Below are 18,571 nucleotides of genomic sequence, written 5' to 3' on the forward strand. Positions count from 1 at the left end.
ACACTTGGACACTTCACTATTAGTTAAAAATCATGGTACTTTTAAAAATCATGGTACTTTTTCACAAAATAGGGTATGACACTTGGACACTTCACTTTTAGTTCAAAATCATGGAACTTTTTCACAAAATAGCCGAGTCAGATACTTGGACACGTACCCATGTCGGACATGGGTACCCAAGTCCATGTAACATAGGTTTCAATTCACAATAACACAAAAATGAAGTAAAATTGAATCAGAAATAGAGTAAGGAGCACAGGTACCATGTTTTGAGGAGGATAAGGGCTTCCTCACTAGAAGATCAGTCAAACTACTCTCTGCTGGAGGGGCTGTTAGAATTGGCATTGCCTACAATAACATTTACCAAATAGTATTTTCTTTTTTACATATATATAGGAACAAAAGCACCAAAATTAACTTACACAATAATAATTAAATCTTACAATTTTTAGCGATTTTAGTCTATCCATAATTGGGTCAGCGTCTTCAATTCGTTCGGATACTGTAGTTATCTGATCGTCCGATTTCTAATCACATCCAAAATATGAAAATATGTAACTGGGTTATAAAAATAGGAAACAAATCAACCAATAGCACCAAAAGCAATAGTTGGTACTTGTATATAATAAAATAGAAAAGGGAACTCAAGAGTGGAAGTTACAATGGAGGATGAAATCGTAGATTCAGATGCACCCATTTGATGAAAGCCAAAAGCTGGACTTGAGTTTGTCAATAGCTAGCTGCTGGAGGCTGGAAGCTGGAGGCTGGAGGCTGGAGTTTGTCAACAGCAATTATATTATTTCTACCACTCCCCATTTACTTAGTTTAGGTTGTGGCATATGTATTTGAGAAAAATCACCAACTATTATTGTTTGAGGAAGCATGGAAATTTATCCGTTTTAATTTTAAAACAGATAAATTATTAAAAAATGAGTCATGGTTTTATAATCAATATTTAATGTTACAAAGTAAAAAGGAAAATTCTCAATAGTACACCCCAACTTGTGTAACACAGAAATGGAACCCTCATTTTTATTTATTATACAAAAATGACTCTGATTAAGAATTTATACTCACTTATAACCTTATTTCACTAAATGGTTAATTTAAACTAACTATGGTTAGGTTTTTTATGAAAAAAAAAAATTCCAAAAAATCCACCAATCAGCCACCCACACTACACCACCACCTTCAAATCTGCTAGCCACCGCCACCCCACTTTACTGCCGGCGACCCCAACCCACACCCACAAACCCTTCTTGACCACCACCTCTCCTTCCTCCTGTCCTCTGACAACACCGAAACCCACCACCGCACACCATTTTGCACACCGACCCGATTTCGATAGTAGGTGGTGGTTTCGATTTTGGGTTAGGAGGGATTCGGTTTCGGGTCTGGGTTTGGGGGAGGGTGGTTCGAATTCGGGTGGCTCGTCAAAGGAGAGAGAGAGCGGTGCGGCGAGTGACCCTAGTGTGGGTTGTGGGTCGAAGGAGAGATAGAGGGAGGGTCGTGGTCTGGTGGGGGTGTCGGGTAGGGTGAGGGGCTGGCGGAGACTGGGTGAGGGTGAGGTGGAGTGGCTGGGAGAGAATGATGGTGAAGGTGGCTGGATGGTTTAATTTTTTTCTTTATTTGGTTATTTTTTTATGGAAAAAAAATAAAAAAAATAAAAAAAAAATTAAAATCTACTCATGGTTTAATTTTTTAACCAAATAAGACTCATTAATGTAATAAATAGGATAAATTTCTTAATGAGTGTCATTTTGTATAATAAGAGGGTTACCATTTCAGTGTTACACAAGTTGGGGGTTACCAATGACAGTTTCCCTTTTTAAAAATAAGAATGATATTGTTGGTTAACTAGTTACATTTACAATAATAATTAGTTTAAAATTTAAAATATTATAAGGGAAAACTAGAACAATTAAGCACCTAAATGGAATAATATAAAGCTTTGGGTTTTTAAATGATATGGGTTAGAATTATAATATGTGTCAACACTTAAATTTCAAATCCAAAACCAACTTGCTCTCTCTCCTCACTCTCAAACAAAATAAATAAATAAATAAAAAGATAAAAAAAAATTCTATTTCATTAAAAAAAAAAAATGAGTAAAAAGATGATGCACCAAAGTTTTCTCCGAACAGCAAGGACATTGAGTATATGGGTGTTTTAAAGACAAATTACGTATAAATGGCTGATAAAGTACACGATTTGTTAAAAAGAGCAGAGAAAACCAACCTTAATAGAGGATAACTGAAACCAGACCAACAAAGTTAGGAACAAAGAGAAGCATAATCATCCATCACACACGTGAAAGCTTATGTCTCCCATACGGCAATCTTTGAGCTCATTGCAACCTGTAGCAAAAAGTTAGATTAAATGCAATACATTTAGATAGAAAGTACTTCAAATCACGCTTCCATCTCTGTCCTATATTGCAAATTAAACAACGACAACAACAACAATGCTAAATGGCTGAACCATTCTTATCAATACATAAATGTAAGTTGGATTTATTGTATTGAGTTACTTAAGTATTCAATTCTCCACCAGAGAGATTAACACCACAATGTAATTGAAGTCATTTTACGAACAAACTCAAAGAGTGGGAAAAGGGTAAACATGTTTAACTGACATTGTTGAACAGGTGGCAGACACTATCAAACTACAGCTTAAATTAACAATTCAGAATTTCCACCTTAAATTAAAACATGCGACTGCACAAAACCAGAGGGGACAAGAGGAGGGAGAAAGAGAGGATAGGAAACTGGGAATGATACTATGATTAATTTCAGAGCAATACCAAATAGTGGAAAATACCAGAACAACAAATTCAGAAACAAAACACCCTTAAATATCCAAACACACATACAGCATACTACATATTTCTAAGTGACACCAAAAAAAGTTTGTTCCTAAATGAAGGCAATAGAATATAGGAATTAAAACAAAGAGTAATTTATGCAATTTATTAAATGGTTTACCTATGAAACTTTGTATTACACACAACAAAATCCCCCAATTATACTAAAACTAGCTTGAGTCCCGGTTATACTAAATTTTTACAAGAATTACAAAGAAAATGGTGGATAAAAAAATTTGAGAGGATCAGAAGTCAAACCCGTTGTGAAGGTTTAATCGAAGCTTTGCAAGCAAAATGGGGTCTGGTTATGGCTTGTGAGGAAAAGAAAATTGAGATTATTCTAAGTTTGCTTGGTTTTGGTTTAGGCTGCTATGCCTTTCCAAGTAGGAGGATTACAATGGACATGACTAGTGCTTTCACTAATTTGGCCAAACAAACCGAAATTACGAACCCATTATTATCAAATTACCAGTATTCAGGTTTGGGGGGCTATCCCTGACTGCACTAGCCTCATGAATTTTAATTAAGGAAATAAAGGCATCATCACTATATCAATGTCAACACACTATAATTAACCATATTCGAGATTTAACCATAATGTGCAATTTAAATTAAAAATCAACAAAATCATAGTACTTTCAACAATTAACCATAATGTACAATTTAAATTAAAAATCAACAAAATCAAAGTAAATTCAACAATTAACCATAATGTGCAATTCAAGGAAAAACATAGAAAAAGACATACAAATCGTGATTGTTCACGGTGCACCAAACCAGAGTATACCCAACCAAAGCTGTAACTTACAAAAACACACAATCAAACCACGATTTGAAGGTCAATTCGTCACCAAATTCCCAAAAAAAAAAAAAAAAATAAATAAATAATAAAAAATAAAAAAATTGCAGAACTAAACAGAGATAAATGAAGGCAACGAAACTCATACCTAAACATCTTGAAAATCTGAAATCTCTTTACAAAAATTTAGGGCTTTGATGCGGAACCTTTCGGGTAACACCGATATGCAATTTTCCTGAAATTTTTTTAGTATAAGATGGTGAATATTAGAGACATATGAGAAGATAGTTAGGTTCTTCAATATAGTGGGAAATTATGTGCATCAAATAACTTTGAGCAAGATTAGCTAAATTCATAAGACTTACAGTGCCTTTTTGATGCTGCAGACCACTGCCAAGTCAGCAAAAATAATGGGAGTTACTGGTATTGTCAGGGTTACTTATATTTTTCAGGTGTTACTTGTATTTTTTTTTTGGGTTTTTTCTACACAGTAACCCTGTTTTTTTCACTTTTCTACGTTGTGCCCCAACATATATGACTTTCTACACGGTAACCCTAATATACTTTTTGTTTCCATACGGTAACCTTGCCGTTATCCTACCGTTAAAAAATTCCGTTAGTGGGGCCCACTCTCCATTTATTAATATTATTTTTATCGAATTGGTATTCCGTAAAAGGTTTCGGGGGCTATTTTGGACCTTAAGGAACCAAATTGAGCTCAAATTTGGCAAAAAAATAACGTAGATGCCTCGTTTTGCTTATTAAGATTTGTCTCGATTTGCGTGTTGACATTTAAACACACAAAACGAGACATTTACGTTATTTTTTTGTCAAATCTGAGCTCAATTTGGACTCCTAAGGACCAAAATAGCCCCCGAAACCTTTAACGGGATACCAATTCAATAAAAATAATATTAATAAATGGAGGGTGGGCCCCACTAACGGAGTTTTTTAACGGCAGGATAACGGCAAGGTTACCGTATAGAAACAAAAAGTATATTGGGGTTACCGTGTAGAAAGTCATATATGTTAGGGCACAACGTAGAAAAGTGAAAAAAAAAACAGGGTTACTATATAGAAAAACCCTTTTTTTTTCAGGAGTTACTTGTATGATTACTTATTTAGGGGTTACTTATATTTTTTTTTCAAGAGTTACTTGTATGAATTACTTATTCAGGGGTTACTTGTATCATTCAGGGGTTACTTGTTTTATTTTTTTCATGAGTTACTGATTGCTTGTATTTTTTAGGGGTTACTTGTTTTTTTTTAAGGGGTTACTTGTATGGATTAATTATTCCGGGGTTACCTGTATGAGTTAATTCAAGAGTTACTTGTATGATTAATTATTCAAGGGTTACTTATATGAGTTACTAGCTTATTTAAGGGTTACTTGTATGCATGGGTTACTTGTATGAGTTACTTATTCAAGGTTACTTGTTCAAGGGTTGCTTGTACGTATGCCCTATACCAAACCAGTAACACCCTACAAGCAACCCCGACCATAATTAGTAACACCCTACAAGTAACCCATGACCAAAACCAGTAACATCGTACAAGTAACTCTTGAGAAAAAAATTGTATCCTGGGTTACTTGTTTCTGGAGTTACTTGTAGGTGTTACTTGTAGAATGTTACTTGTATTCTGGGGTTACTTGTATGGAACACTTGAATGGGTTGAGTAACCCTAGACCAAAATCTCGTACCAAACCAATAACACCCTACAAGTAACCATTGACCAAAACTAGTAACACCAATACAAGTAACCCCATAATACAAGTAATACCTACAAGTAACTCCTGACCAAAACTAGTAACACTCATACAAGTAACCCCAAAATACAGGTAACACCTACAAATAATCCCTGACAAAACCAGTAACACCCATACAAGTAATCCCATAAACAAGTAACACCTATAGTAACACTATACAAGTAACCCCTGCCGCACCATGTGGCCAACCGCATACAAAAATTTGTGCTTAAAATCAAATCTCTTTTTAATAGGACCAAGTAGAAATGAATAAAGTTTTTTTTTTTTTTTTTTTTTTTTTTTTTTGAAAGGATGAATAAAGTATATTTGTTGGTAACAATTCGTAAATATTTTGAAAATTAATATTAGTACCACAGAAATATGAATTAAAATTTAAAATTTATACGGTAATACGTATCGTAAATAGTTAAAATTACACTAAAGATTGTTATAATGATATACTTTTGACGCTAATATATGTACCACTATCTTGTGAAATCATGTCATTGGAGTATAATGGTATAATAGTAGGGGGTTTTTTTTTTGGTAAATAGAAATTTTATTACCAAAGAGCAAAGAACAACTTACAAAAGCTAAGTTGAACCCCAGACAACACATTTTGGAAACCAGGAAATCAAAACCCCAAATAGTTCCTATTACTATGAAGCCACCTTCTAGAAAGGGTTCAACATAGGGAACAGGAACCAGCCTATCCCTCACCTATAACCATCTTTTAGGAAGGGTGTCACAGAGAGGAACGGGACATCAAAGGAAAACAAAAACCTCTACATAGACTCAGCTGGAGAACAGCCCTCCCAGCTGGACTAGACAAAAGAGGCAGGAGACAAAAAGCATACAACTTACAATAATAGAAACTTTCTTTCTTTAACATTACACCTACAAGCAACATTAAATTATATCTCTAAAGCAATTAGTAACAGTTTTGCAGCTGCCTGTAAACATCACAGAATTTCTCTGCATTCCAAATACAATGGATAGCTTCAGCAAAGCACATAAGATACAGCTTCCTTCTCTTAGTAGCTTTCCTGCAGAAGAACCCATTGATGTTCCTGCTCAAACTGCTGAACAGATTTCTTACACTACACAAGCTTCATAATCTGTTGCCAAATACTACTAGAAAAAAAGACACTAAAAAAACAAGTGAGAAACACTTTCATTCTAAGCTTGACAAAGAAAACATACTAGATCACACTGAATTTGCCAGTTGATAAGTATGACTTTAGTAACTAACATGTTCATCAAAGCTAACCAAGTTATTAAAAGGCTTTTGGGTGAAGCATGATTATTGCAAATAATTCTCCTCCAGGGAACTTTAGGAGCTTGGGGTCTGATCTTGGCATACAGCCTAGCAATGCTTATCTTCCCTTTATGCATTATATAACAGTATTCCAAGGAATTATGTCTTTGATAAGTGCAATTACTAGATATATCAAGGATCACGATTATGGAGATAATTAGTTCATTCTATAGGGTCGTCAATGTTTGGTGCAAGATGTGACAATTGATCTTTGGGCTAGTTAAATAGCCCAAAGCCTTATGGAATGAATTATACGAGGTCACACACAAGAGTATAGGGTTAAACAAGTTAGACGCCCATTATTGGGCCTCATGAGTTCATGACATGCCACATTGATTGTTGGGCTAGGATAGTACAATGAGCTTAGATAGTTTTGGGCTTGACATGGATTTATTTAGAGATATGATCTATAAATATAATCCATGCCTAGGGTTGCATGATATAATAATTAACACACAGTGAATTGTCAATCAAGCAACAAAAGTTCCCAAAAACCCTAATTCTCTCTCTCTCCCACACGGCCCTTTCCTCTCTCTCTCTCTCTCCTCCCTTGACTGTACGACCACCCCTCAAGGTGGTGCGTGTGGTGGTTGTTCAGGTGGTTCGTGGTGTGCTCATGACTCATATCTCCGTTGAAGGTTAATTGAAGTGTTTGGTCACGACTGACTAGCATTAGTGGAGGTTTAATACGTGCTTGTGGACTTAGTAGGAATCACACGTGGGGTTCTTGTTCTCCTTATTGTTCTTGCTCGATCATACGTGCAATCACGCTTCAAAGGTATAATTCTTATTCTTTATGTGTTATGCATGAGATCCTTTGTTTAGGTGCTTTATGAATGTGATTCATGTCTATTCCGCAAGTTAGTACCTATAAACTCCTACGCCACCAATATTATTAATAAGTTAACTACACTTCAAAATCTTCTTAAGGACCAAAGAACATTTGTTAGGAATGCAATCCAAAAGTTTTTGTTCTTGAAATAGTAAATATGAACCCATTTAACCCACATATTATCAGATTTGTGAGCCAAATTCCACAAAATTTTGCAAATGGCTGCCTTATTCTAGTCACCAAGCATGGTGATGTTCCAACTACCACCACACACCTTAGGAAGAGACATATGCTGCCAAGAGACAAGGGCTTTCTTTGAATAGGTATTCTTACCTGTCCAAAGAAACACCCTGAATTTAGATTCAATCTCCGTAAGGATCTTTTCAGGTAAGATAAAGATTTGAGACCAATAAGATTGGATGCCAAAAAGAGCGCTCTTAATAAGCTGCAGCCTGCCACGATAAGATAAATTCCTAACAGTCCAAGATTTAATTCTGGCAGTAATCGTTTCTACCAAAGGTCTACATTGAGCAATGGTTAATTAGCTTCTTGGAAGAAAGAGGAACGCCAAGATATCTAAAAGGAAGAGATCCCCTAGCCACTCCAAGGATGTTTGGCAGACAGATTCTATCAACCTCAGGAACACCCCCAAAGTACACCTCACTCTTATTAAGATTAGCAGCCAAGCCAGAGGCACTAGAAAATTTCTAAAAAGCTTGAAAAAGAAGCTGGACAGAAATAGGATCAACTCTAGCAAAAAGTTACAAGTCATCGGCAAACATCATGTGAGTAGGAGACAGAAGTAACACATTTCATAATCCGCCCAATTACCTTGTTAGGGAAACCAAGCTCTTTAAGAACAGTTTGCAGAAAGCTCCATTCAACAGAGTTATAGGCCTTCCTCAAGTTAATCTTCAACATACACCTAGGAGTGATTTGAACATGAGAGTATCCCTTAGTAAGCTCAGTAGCAAGAAGAATGTTATTACCAATTTGTTTTCCAAGAATGAACCCAACTTGATCATCATCAATCACAAAACCAACAACCTGAGACAGTTTATTAGTGATAACCTTGGAAATCAACTTATAGACCATAGTATAACAAGCAATTCGCCTGTACTCTTTAACTTATGAAGGGTGTTGCACTTTTAGAACAAGAGTAACAGTGGTACAATCTGACAATGATTAAAGAATTCAAGAATAGCAGCATACACATCTGGTTTAATAATAGGCTAAGCTCTCTTGTAAAAGACAACATTAAATCCATCAATCCTAGGGGCTTTATCATTGCCAATCATAGCAAGGGCATGCTCAGTTTCAGCAATACTAATAGCAGCAGAAAGAATGCATCAAGCTGCTTACCAGATATCATAGTTTTAAGATCAACAACAGGCATGGAAGCAGCCTTTGACCCCAATAGGTTCTTGTAGAATCCAAGAATCTCATTTTGAACAAGATCAGGATCCTTCAGTAAGACATCATTCTCATTATAGGTAGAACTAATTCTGTTCCTACTTTGTCTTTGTTTCATTGCAGAGAAGAAATAGTGAGTGTTAGAATCCCCAAGCTTGATCCAATCCACTCTTGATTTCTACTTGTAGATGCTTTCCTAGATATTAATCCAATGTTCAGCATTACCAAAATCTGTAGCAAGTTTGTCTTGAATATAAGATAATAAAGAGTGAGCTTATCCACCTTCTTAGCAATATTAGCAAAATGCTTGGTGTTTAACCCTTTAAGACCCTGCTTAACAGACTTCAAATTCATCCAAACATTCATTATAGCAGAAGTACCAGCATTCTGATTCTAGCAAGCTTGAACAGTTAGTTGGCTCAAAAATCAGTATAGGAGGCAAGGCAATTGTAAAACCTGAAAGGCCTACCTCTCTTTAACTGTTGTCTATAAAGCTCAACAAGAATAGGACTATGATCCAACATATAGGGAGGAAGATAAATAGCTTCAACATGATTGTAACATTGTAACCAGTCTTGATTGACAAGTCCCTGATAGGCCGTCGTCGAGCCTACCAAAGATAAAGTCCTATCTTGGTCTCACTAGCTAATAGCAAGGGTAAGAAAGGGTCGAACCCAAGAGAGGCGTTGAATCAACCACCGAAATACTACCTTATAAATAAGCTAAATGAAGTCGAAATTGGTTTGGTTTAATGTAACAAGTACTAGTTCAAGTCAACTAAAGCTAGGGGGAGATTAACAATATTTAGAGGATTCTAAGGCTCGGGTTATACCACTCAACTTCATCGCAAATCACAATTAGCATGCACAAACAAGGTAAATTATGGGATAAAATAGGGGAAATCATCTAAAGCACCCAACTACTCTCTCAAGCTAGAGGGATTACTTGAATCATGAATACAACCTACTCTCGTGGTTACAAAGCATAAAGCAAGTGTTAAAGCATAATCACGATGACATAAACATTCCCTTGACTAGAAATTCCTATTCTCATGGCATTTCAAGTCAATCAAGCATAAGGGAGCTAACTCAAGTTCATCTCTCGATCCTTCATTGAGAAAGCTTGGATAATAGTTCTAGCAATGGCCATATACAAGAACTAAGCAATTAAACCACTTAAACTCGACTCATTAACACCCATCAATTACCAAAGTAGCACATGCAACAAGTAATTAGTGACTACATTGAGGGTTTTACCCAAATCCTAGAAAATTAGACTACTCACAATCCATGGAGATTAAAGCAATTAAGGATTTCAAATAAATCATGAGCACAATTAAACTAGGAATTAAGCTAATTAACAATCTAAGCATACAAGAATTAAGCAAATAATTACCAACAAAGCAAGAAGAAATAGGAGAAAAGAGTGAGAAATAATTACTAGAAAGCTTCAACTTTGATTAACAATGGTGGAACTTGTCTTCAACAATGATTGAGATTGAAAATTCCAAGCTAATAATTAAGATCTAACTAATGATTTGAGAGTATTTGTGTTTCTACAATTACAAACTAAGAGGAAGCACTAAAAACTTGGATACCGTACAATTGAGCAAAGGGGGGTATTTATATGACCCCCAAATAAAAAGGACGGAGAAAACAAGAATCGAGCACGGCTACAGGTACGCACGGATGTGCCAGGAATGGCACGGACGTGCAGCCTAAGTAGCACGAACGTGCCACCCTAAGCACGGCCGTGCTAAGTCAGAGGGGGGGGGGAATCAGTTTGCTACTGATTTGGCCAGGAATTTCAGTACGGACGTGCCAAATATGGCACGGACGTGCAGCCTTGAAGTGCAGAATCGGTTTTGAAACTGATTTGGGCTAAGTGAGTTGCACGGACGTGCTGCTTCTGGCACGGGCGTGCTAGCTTACTTGCACGAACGTGCTGAAGTCTTGCACGGCCGTGCAAGATCAGGCAGAAGCTCTGATCTGCTATAACACCCCTGCACGGTCGTGCAGGACATGGTACGACCGTGCAGGGTCTTCTAGGCCCTTCTCTTCACATTTTCTTCGGTTTTGCTCCTTTGTCACGGCTTCTAACCTCAGTTTATCATCCATATGCTTCAAATGATCGTCTTTGGACCTAAAAACTCAAAAAAAAAACACTAACAACCCGTGAAGCAAGGGATACACAAAAATTGAACGAAAATAGGATAGAAGTGAACCAAAATGCTAATATATCGAGTAAACAAGGTTCAAAATCACCCTAAAATCATATCAAATAACAAGTTATCAAATCCCCCCAAATTAAGTTTTTGCTAGTTCTCAAGCAAAACAAACATGTCAAACCAGGAAGGAAGATTACTTGCTAATGATCAAACCAAGGAGAGAAACCACAAACACAAATCCGCACGGCAAGAACCATAAACACTTTTAGCACAAGTGAAAGCAATTTAAACCCCTAAGTCGCCTAAGAGGACGAGTTTTTATCTCGTAAGGGTTTCCCTTGAGCTTAACCCACAACTCACACAAACCACGCCAAACTATCGTAACACATCATTATCATCAAAGTGGTCAATACACACCAAAACCAATGTTTTTATTGCCCAAGTCAACTCATCGGGATATAAGTCACAAGCAAGACAGGTGAGTGACTATCAAGAATTACCATTCATACAAATGTGCACATGAGTTGGGGGTAGAGAGGCGAACTAAGCAAGGTTGCACTAGGATACTTCCTTATACATTTTACTAGTTCATTAGAGCACTTCTAGATATTCCAAAGTTGCAACAAGCCCTCTTTCGGTTATAAAATCTCAAAATGCAAGTCCACCTCCCAAAATGCACTCCCAAGCCCTTTCAACTACGCTCTAATTCGGGAATTTACACAAGAAACTTCAAAATAGATAATGTGTGGGAGGCATCCACAAATTGACCTCTAGAAAAGAAAAAGTGAAAATTTTGAGAATTTGGAGGAGTTTTTGATTTCCTCTTCTTAGTCTATATTTTTTTTCTTTTCTTTTCTTCTTCTTTTTTTTTTTACATTCATTGCCCTCGCCTCTTTTAACTGTGAGCGGCTCTTTCTTTTATTCAAAACATGTGGCTTATTATGCCACTTATTACACAAGATACACATAGAACCAATTCCTTAGTAGAGTTTCATTTTGGGGAGGAAGGGAGACGCATCAAGGGCACAAGGAACCGCAATTTGATTCAAACATATCCTACTTTGGGCAAATTTGACAATATCCTATGCTAGACGTGCAATTGAGCATTCATCGGTTTTCATTTCATATACACTAATGCAATCAAGATTAATAGGCCTCTAAATGATCCCAACTCTTGCACACATCCTTCTAAAAGAATTCTTACTCATCACTCAAGTATCAAGCAAGCAAATCATATAAGCATCGTCATTTGAGTCTCATCCAAGGGCTATTTTTTTCGTTTTTTCGTTTTTTGTTTTTTTGGTTTAAGATTACTAGAAAGCAAGAATAGATAGAAAGTTAAGAGAACTAAGCTAAGCATAAAAAAAAATAAAACACAACCATACATCTAAATAAATAAAGAGAGAAGAGAGGAGAAGTATACACGTATTAAGAGATTTGGATTTAAGGTGTTGGATTTCAAAGGGAGCAAATTTGGATGTTTAGGGGTTTGGATGTTAGGGGAAGGAACAAACAACATGCAAAGTTAATACCAACAAGAACATACAAGAACCAACATAAGAACCAAAGAGAAAGACTCCCCCCAAGCTATCATAAACATTGTCCCCAATGTTAAAACAATTAAAGCACAAAAAGGGGAGAAAGATAACTAACTCATTGGCTCGGGCCTCCTTGGGAGCTTGAGCCCCCGGGGTACCAATGCCGGTAGACGTTTCAGAATTCACCCAATTCCGACCGAAGACCTTCGAAGCTTGTCCTCATGTTGTCGTAGGAGGATCTCATGTCTTCGTGAGACTTTCTCATAGTCTCGAACTCGGTGGTCATGCGATTGAACTCGCCGTTCATCATTTGCATTTGTTGCTCGAAGGAGAGGGGTGGGTTGCCCTCACCCATGCCTTGACCTTGGTACCCTTGTTGGTACCCTTGTTGATGCTCGTATTGTTGTTGTTGTTGGAAATGTTGTTGTGGTGGTTGTTGTTTAAACTAGGAATTAAGCTAATTAACAATCTAAGCATACAAGAATTAAGCAAATAATTACCAACAAAGCAAGAAGAAATAGGAGAAAAGAGTGAGAGATAATTACTAGAAAGCTTCAACTTTGATTAACAATGGTGGAACTTGTCTTCAACAATGATTGAGATTGAAAATTCCAAGCTAATAATTAAGATCTAACTAATGATTTGAGAGTATTTGTGTTTCTACAATTACAAACTAAGAGGAAGCACTAAAAACTTGGATACCGTACAATTGAGCAAAGGGGGGTATTTATATGACTCCCTAATAAAAAGGACGGAGAAAACAAGAGTCGAGCACGGCTACAAGTACGCACGGACGTGCCAGGAATGGCATGGACGTGCAGCCTAAGTAACATCCACTTCAATTAACAATCTGGAAAAAGAGGCTCTCAGTTGTTTGGATGCACATTCATCTGCACATATTGGAACACCAATAACACTGCCTAATCTACTCAAGGTCTCAATACCCCAACAATTGAGAGGCAGGTTAGGCAATTTAACCCACAAAGGGACAGTTCTAAGCACCTCATTATGACAATTAAACTTATCAGACCAAGGTTTAATAATAGCAGGTTTGCCTAAGAACATGTGAGGCCCAGTAGTCAAAACAGTATTCAAATCATCAGAAATCTGAAACTTTAAAAAAAATAACCATCATCATGCCAATAAATGTCAGGTTTCAGAACATATTTCCAATTTTTCAGCAATATACCTGTGAACAGTAGCAATTATTGGTTAATACCTGTAGACACCCATTTGTGTCTCCCCAAAACAAAACCCAATGATGAATACCTTTCACGTCGAACCATAATCGAATGAGGTGAAAGTGTGAAAAGTCAAGTGTTGCGGTTAGTTTTTATTAAAATCCTTCTTTCTGTTTTCGAAAACCCACTCTATTTTATGAAAACGTCCATTCCAGTTTAGTTTGGTCCAAGATAAGGGTCCAATAATAGTGTAGTTGGATGGGGCTTGAAAAGACCTTTCCAACGATATATTATAAGCCTATTTCCAACACTTAAAACTTCAATAAAAACATATATTTATGCTTAATTAACTTTAAACATAATTAATTTTATTAATCAAACTCAAGGATAATATTTTAAGTATAAAAAAACTTCGTTAAAATAAAAAACTGCCCGAAAATCATATTTAGAGGCTGAATTTGGCCACGAGAGGGTGGTGCTCACTACCAAAGATTGGTAGTGAGTCTTTCTTAAAACATCGTTTCCTCATGGAAAACACTACTTTTTTGTCAAAATCGGATGAGTTCAGAATCTGATCGGGATTAAAACGGGATTAATATTAACGAACGAAAATCTAAAAATTAAAACACGAATCTATGTGTTCAAAATAATCTGGAATTCAGTTAAACTAATCAGTAGTTATAATCAACAAAATTTCAAAACATCATTACTATAAAAGCCGTAAATCAATTGTTCATAAAAACCCTAAAATCATGATTTTCAATAAATTAAAACCTAGGTTTATAATTCATAAAATATGAAATTTATAACATAAATATAATCTGAAATTTATAATCTTTATAACATTAAAATATAATTTGATACTAAAAATATAATCTTTATACTAAAATCAAAACCCAAAACAATTAAATTAACATTAAGCAAAATAATGAAACAAAGGAGGATGAAAATAAGACTAACCTTTTTGTGTGGGAAATTTTTGGAGATTCATGGGATATTTATAGGAGAGAATTATTGTAGGGTAAAAAGAAAGATTGGGCCTCAAAAAATAATGGGTCGATTAAGTAAACAAATGGGTTAGGCTTGTGTGATTGGACATAAATTGTAGAATAAAGGTGCATAAAATAATTTGTTCAAATAATTTTCGACCCAGATTAATAATTTGAAACTTTTGAAATTAAATTATGAAAAATAACAAATAAATATTATAAATAAAATAAATTTTCATTTATAAAATATTTAAAAATACGGGGGATTACAAATTCGGCCGTATTTTAATAAGTTTACACTTACCAAATTCGGCCGTATTTTAATAAGTATTACACTTTATTATTATTTTTTTTTTAGCAAAAAGCTTCATTTCAAAATTATATTTTTCTCTCATGGTCTCCACCCAAATCCACTACTATTTTATTAATTATTATTTCATTCCTCTCACATTTAATAATTTTACAATAAATTATTAGCCAATTTTTTTTAATAATCTAACTACCCTAATAACCTTTTATTTTATTCAATTAAATTTTCTAAAACTATGTGCCGATTACTTTTAGGGAGCATTCTGTTTTATGAACGCTTTTTATTGTATCTTGCCCTGGTGTATCTTAAAATTTTCATCCCAACTCATGATAATATACTTTTGCAAAAAGAAATATCTTCTTATCCATATCACACATTCACACCTCTTACCCAGCATGTTCCTCGTAACAAACTGATCATATCTTTAATAATTATTGTTGTAAACCTCGCAAATAAAGGTTTCTTAACTAACTTACAAGCGGTGATAACACAATTCAACAACACGCATATCACCCAAAAATAATCACAAAACACGTCATTTAAGTCGGTTAACTTTTTTTTCCTAAAAAAAAAAAAGAAATACAAAAACAAAAATAAGTCGGTTTACTTTTTTACATCACAGTATCTCCCCTGATCCTATAAAACTGTATAAACAACTCAATAACCCTCAAAATTTCACAATTAAATCAAATAAACCACTCAAATATTTGACAAAAACAATGGAGTTTCGAACCATAGATTTAACAATTCTTTCAGCAAACGATCTAAATCGAGTGAACTTGTTCTCAAAAATGGACGTATACGTCGTCGTTTCCATCATCGACTCCGCCGTCAACCGTCGTTCAACCGCTCTCAAGCAACGAACACCAATCGACAAGAAAGGGGACAAGAATCCATCATGGAATTACCCGATTAATTTCACAATCAACGATGTTGCTGCGATGCATAACCGCCTCACTATCCGGTTTCAAGTTTTCTCCAAACGCATATTTCCAGGCGATAAGCTGATCGGTGAAGTACTCGTGCCAGTTTCGGAGCTTTTATCAACTCATGGTGACCGGAAACAAGCGAGTTCTTTGAGTTATCAATTGAGAAAGGTCTCTGGCAAACCAAAAGGTGTGTTGAATTTTTCGTGTAAGTTTGGTGACAAGTTTACTGCTGGTGGTGGTGGTGGTGGTGGAGTTGGAGGAGGTTTTACGGTTGGCGGGACGGGGCCAACTACGAGTTACCCGTACCCGCCACCGTCACACCAGCCAATGTGGGGACAACCTGTGTCGGGGTATCCTGCACAACCGCCTACGGCGTATCCGTATCAAGGACATGGACACGGATATGGGTATGGACATGGATATCCGTCGCAAACGCAGTCGATGGGTATAAGGAGGAATAATAATTTTGGGATGGGGATGGGTGCTGGGTTGTTGGGTGGTGCGTTGGCTGGGATGGTGATTGGTGATTTGGTTTCTGATGCTGCTTTCGATGGCGGGTATGATGATGGCGGTTTCGATGGCGGGTATGATGATGGCGGTTTCGACGGTGGTTTCGATTTTTAGTACGGACCTTAGTTGTTGAAAAACTTTGTATGGTTTTAGATAAATTTTTTATTGGGATATAGGAATATTTGTTTCTCATATTCAATATGAATATAATCAAAGTTAAAGGGATGTTCTACTGTGTCATTTTTCAAAAAATGACACCATAACATGATGATGTGTCATGTTATGATTGATTTATTTTAATTTATTTTTAAAAGCCTAAATGTACTATACATGTATATATAATTCCAAATACATGTATTTTTTATAGAATACGTAATTATAGCTTTTAAAAATCTATTTTTTTATCTTATTACAATTATTTTTGAAAATTAAATTATAATTAAAAATAAAAAAAATAAAAAATTCATCATTGTCCATCAACGTTCTTCATTCATGTCATAAATTACCTACTCATTCCCAAACTCATGGTTATTTGTTAATGAATTCTCAAATTCGGCCTAAAATCCTCATAAAAATTTGTAAATAAATTGTGTTGTAGAGTTTCATTTTGTTCAGTTTTGATTTAGGTTTTTGTTCATACAAAAATCTCAATAACAATTTCATTTTTAAGTATTTATTAAGGAAGAATTATCCGCATAGGTGTTTTGCAATATACTGTGGCTGGTGGCATAATGATTTAGGTTGAATGATTTTTATCCTTCCGACTTTCTAATCGGAGAAGACAACCATTTTATTTTTCTTTTCGAGTCCCATCAGTTTGATCCGCAAAAATTAATTAATTTTTTCGCGAATTTGTTTGTAGATTAGGTAATGACGTAAACTACTTTTGGTCATTACATATAGGAAAACAATGTTTTATATGTTCTGTTAATATTTAGGGCAATTACCTATGTTTACTTTGGGAATTACCTCATAATTATATACAAAACCGTAGCACTGATGGCTACAAATCTACAATCAAGGGGTCAAAGCTACAAAGTAGGAAATCATATCTACAGCCTACTAATTTACAATTATACAAGTCAAAGGTAGGTTATAAACTAGGAAGGAGAATAATACGCCTAACTTATTTAAATTTACAAAGATTATACAATATATTTAGAATATAATATATTTAACTCTTCATAACATAAATCATAGTGGTTTTTTTTTTTTTTTTTTTTTTTTTTTTTTTTTTTTTTTTTTTACGGAAAGTATATCAATTATATCCTAAGAATTTATTTATTATTATAATTACCGAAATTTATCCTACTATTAATTAACACTTATTATCTTAAAAGTTTATTTTAATACTATAAATACCAAAATTATCCCTATTTAACTAATTTACATTTACAAAGATGTATATAATATATTTAACAGGTAGTAATTAAAACTACAATAATCTTATTTCTCCAAAAATATTGTGTAATAATTATGGATTGATTGTGCTTCTATTATATATATATATATATATATATATATATATATATATATATATATATATATATATATATATATATATATATATATTCTTAAAAAATCTACATAATAGTTATTTAATTACGTTGTAATATATTTTTCAGGTAATGCCCAAAGTAAACATAGGTAATTGCCTTAAATATAAACAGAACATGTAAACCACTGTTTTCCTATATGTAATGACCAAAAGTTGTTTAGGTCATTACTTAATCCACAAACAAGTTCGCGAAAGTTTAATTAATTTTTGCAGATCAAACTAATGGGACTCAAAAATAAAACTAAAATGGTCGTCTCCTCCGATTACAAAGTCGAAAGAACGTCAATCATTCAACCTAAATCACTATGCCGTGACCATTGTGATATTGCAAAACACCTGTAATTTTTCCTTAAAAAATACTTAAAAATGAGATTGTTGTTAAGATTTTTTATGAACAAAAATCTAAATTCTAAACTA

The 18,571-nt window shown here is 34.9% G+C and overlaps 1 protein-coding gene and 1 long non-coding RNA gene across 3 annotated transcripts; one reads left to right on the plus strand and one right to left on the minus strand.

Annotated features, from left to right (window-relative positions):
• Nucleotides 1–216: 216 nt before the first annotated feature.
• On the minus strand, nucleotides 217–3,994 carry LOC145608500 (uncharacterized). Of its 2 annotated transcripts, XR_014105819.1 has the most exons (6): nucleotides 3,811–3,994; nucleotides 3,612–3,660; nucleotides 2,239–2,357; nucleotides 662–771; nucleotides 444–527; nucleotides 217–348 (listed from the first exon to the last, which is right to left on the minus strand). It is a non-coding gene; the product is annotated as an uncharacterized LOC145608500 (long non-coding RNA). The 2 variants fall into 2 exon arrangements; XR_014105818.1 differs by lacking the exon at nucleotides 3,612–3,660.
• An 11,782-nt stretch (nucleotides 3,995–15,776) lies between these two features.
• On the plus strand, nucleotides 15,777–16,967 carry LOC145609330 (protein SRC2 homolog). Its single transcript, XM_081664834.1, has one exon. It carries the CDS (start codon nucleotides 15,877–15,879, stop codon nucleotides 16,708–16,710), a length of 834 nt encoding a protein of 277 aa, XP_081520960.1. The 5' UTR covers nucleotides 15,777–15,876; the 3' UTR covers nucleotides 16,711–16,967.
• The last annotated feature ends 1,604 nt before the right edge of the window (nucleotides 16,968–18,571 follow it).

The sequence above is a fragment of the Chenopodium album genome, chromosome 23 (genome assembly GCF_948465745.1).
Source record: "Chenopodium album chromosome 23, dcCheAlbu1.1, whole genome shotgun sequence".
NCBI classification, from domain to species: Eukaryota; Viridiplantae; Streptophyta; class Magnoliopsida; order Caryophyllales; family Amaranthaceae; genus Chenopodium; species Chenopodium album.

Excerpts from the sequence above, each read along its gene's own strand:
- LOC145609330 (XM_081664834.1), top strand. The coding sequence starts at position 15,877 with ATGGAGTTTCGAACCATAGATTTAACAATTCTTTCAGCAAACGATCTA.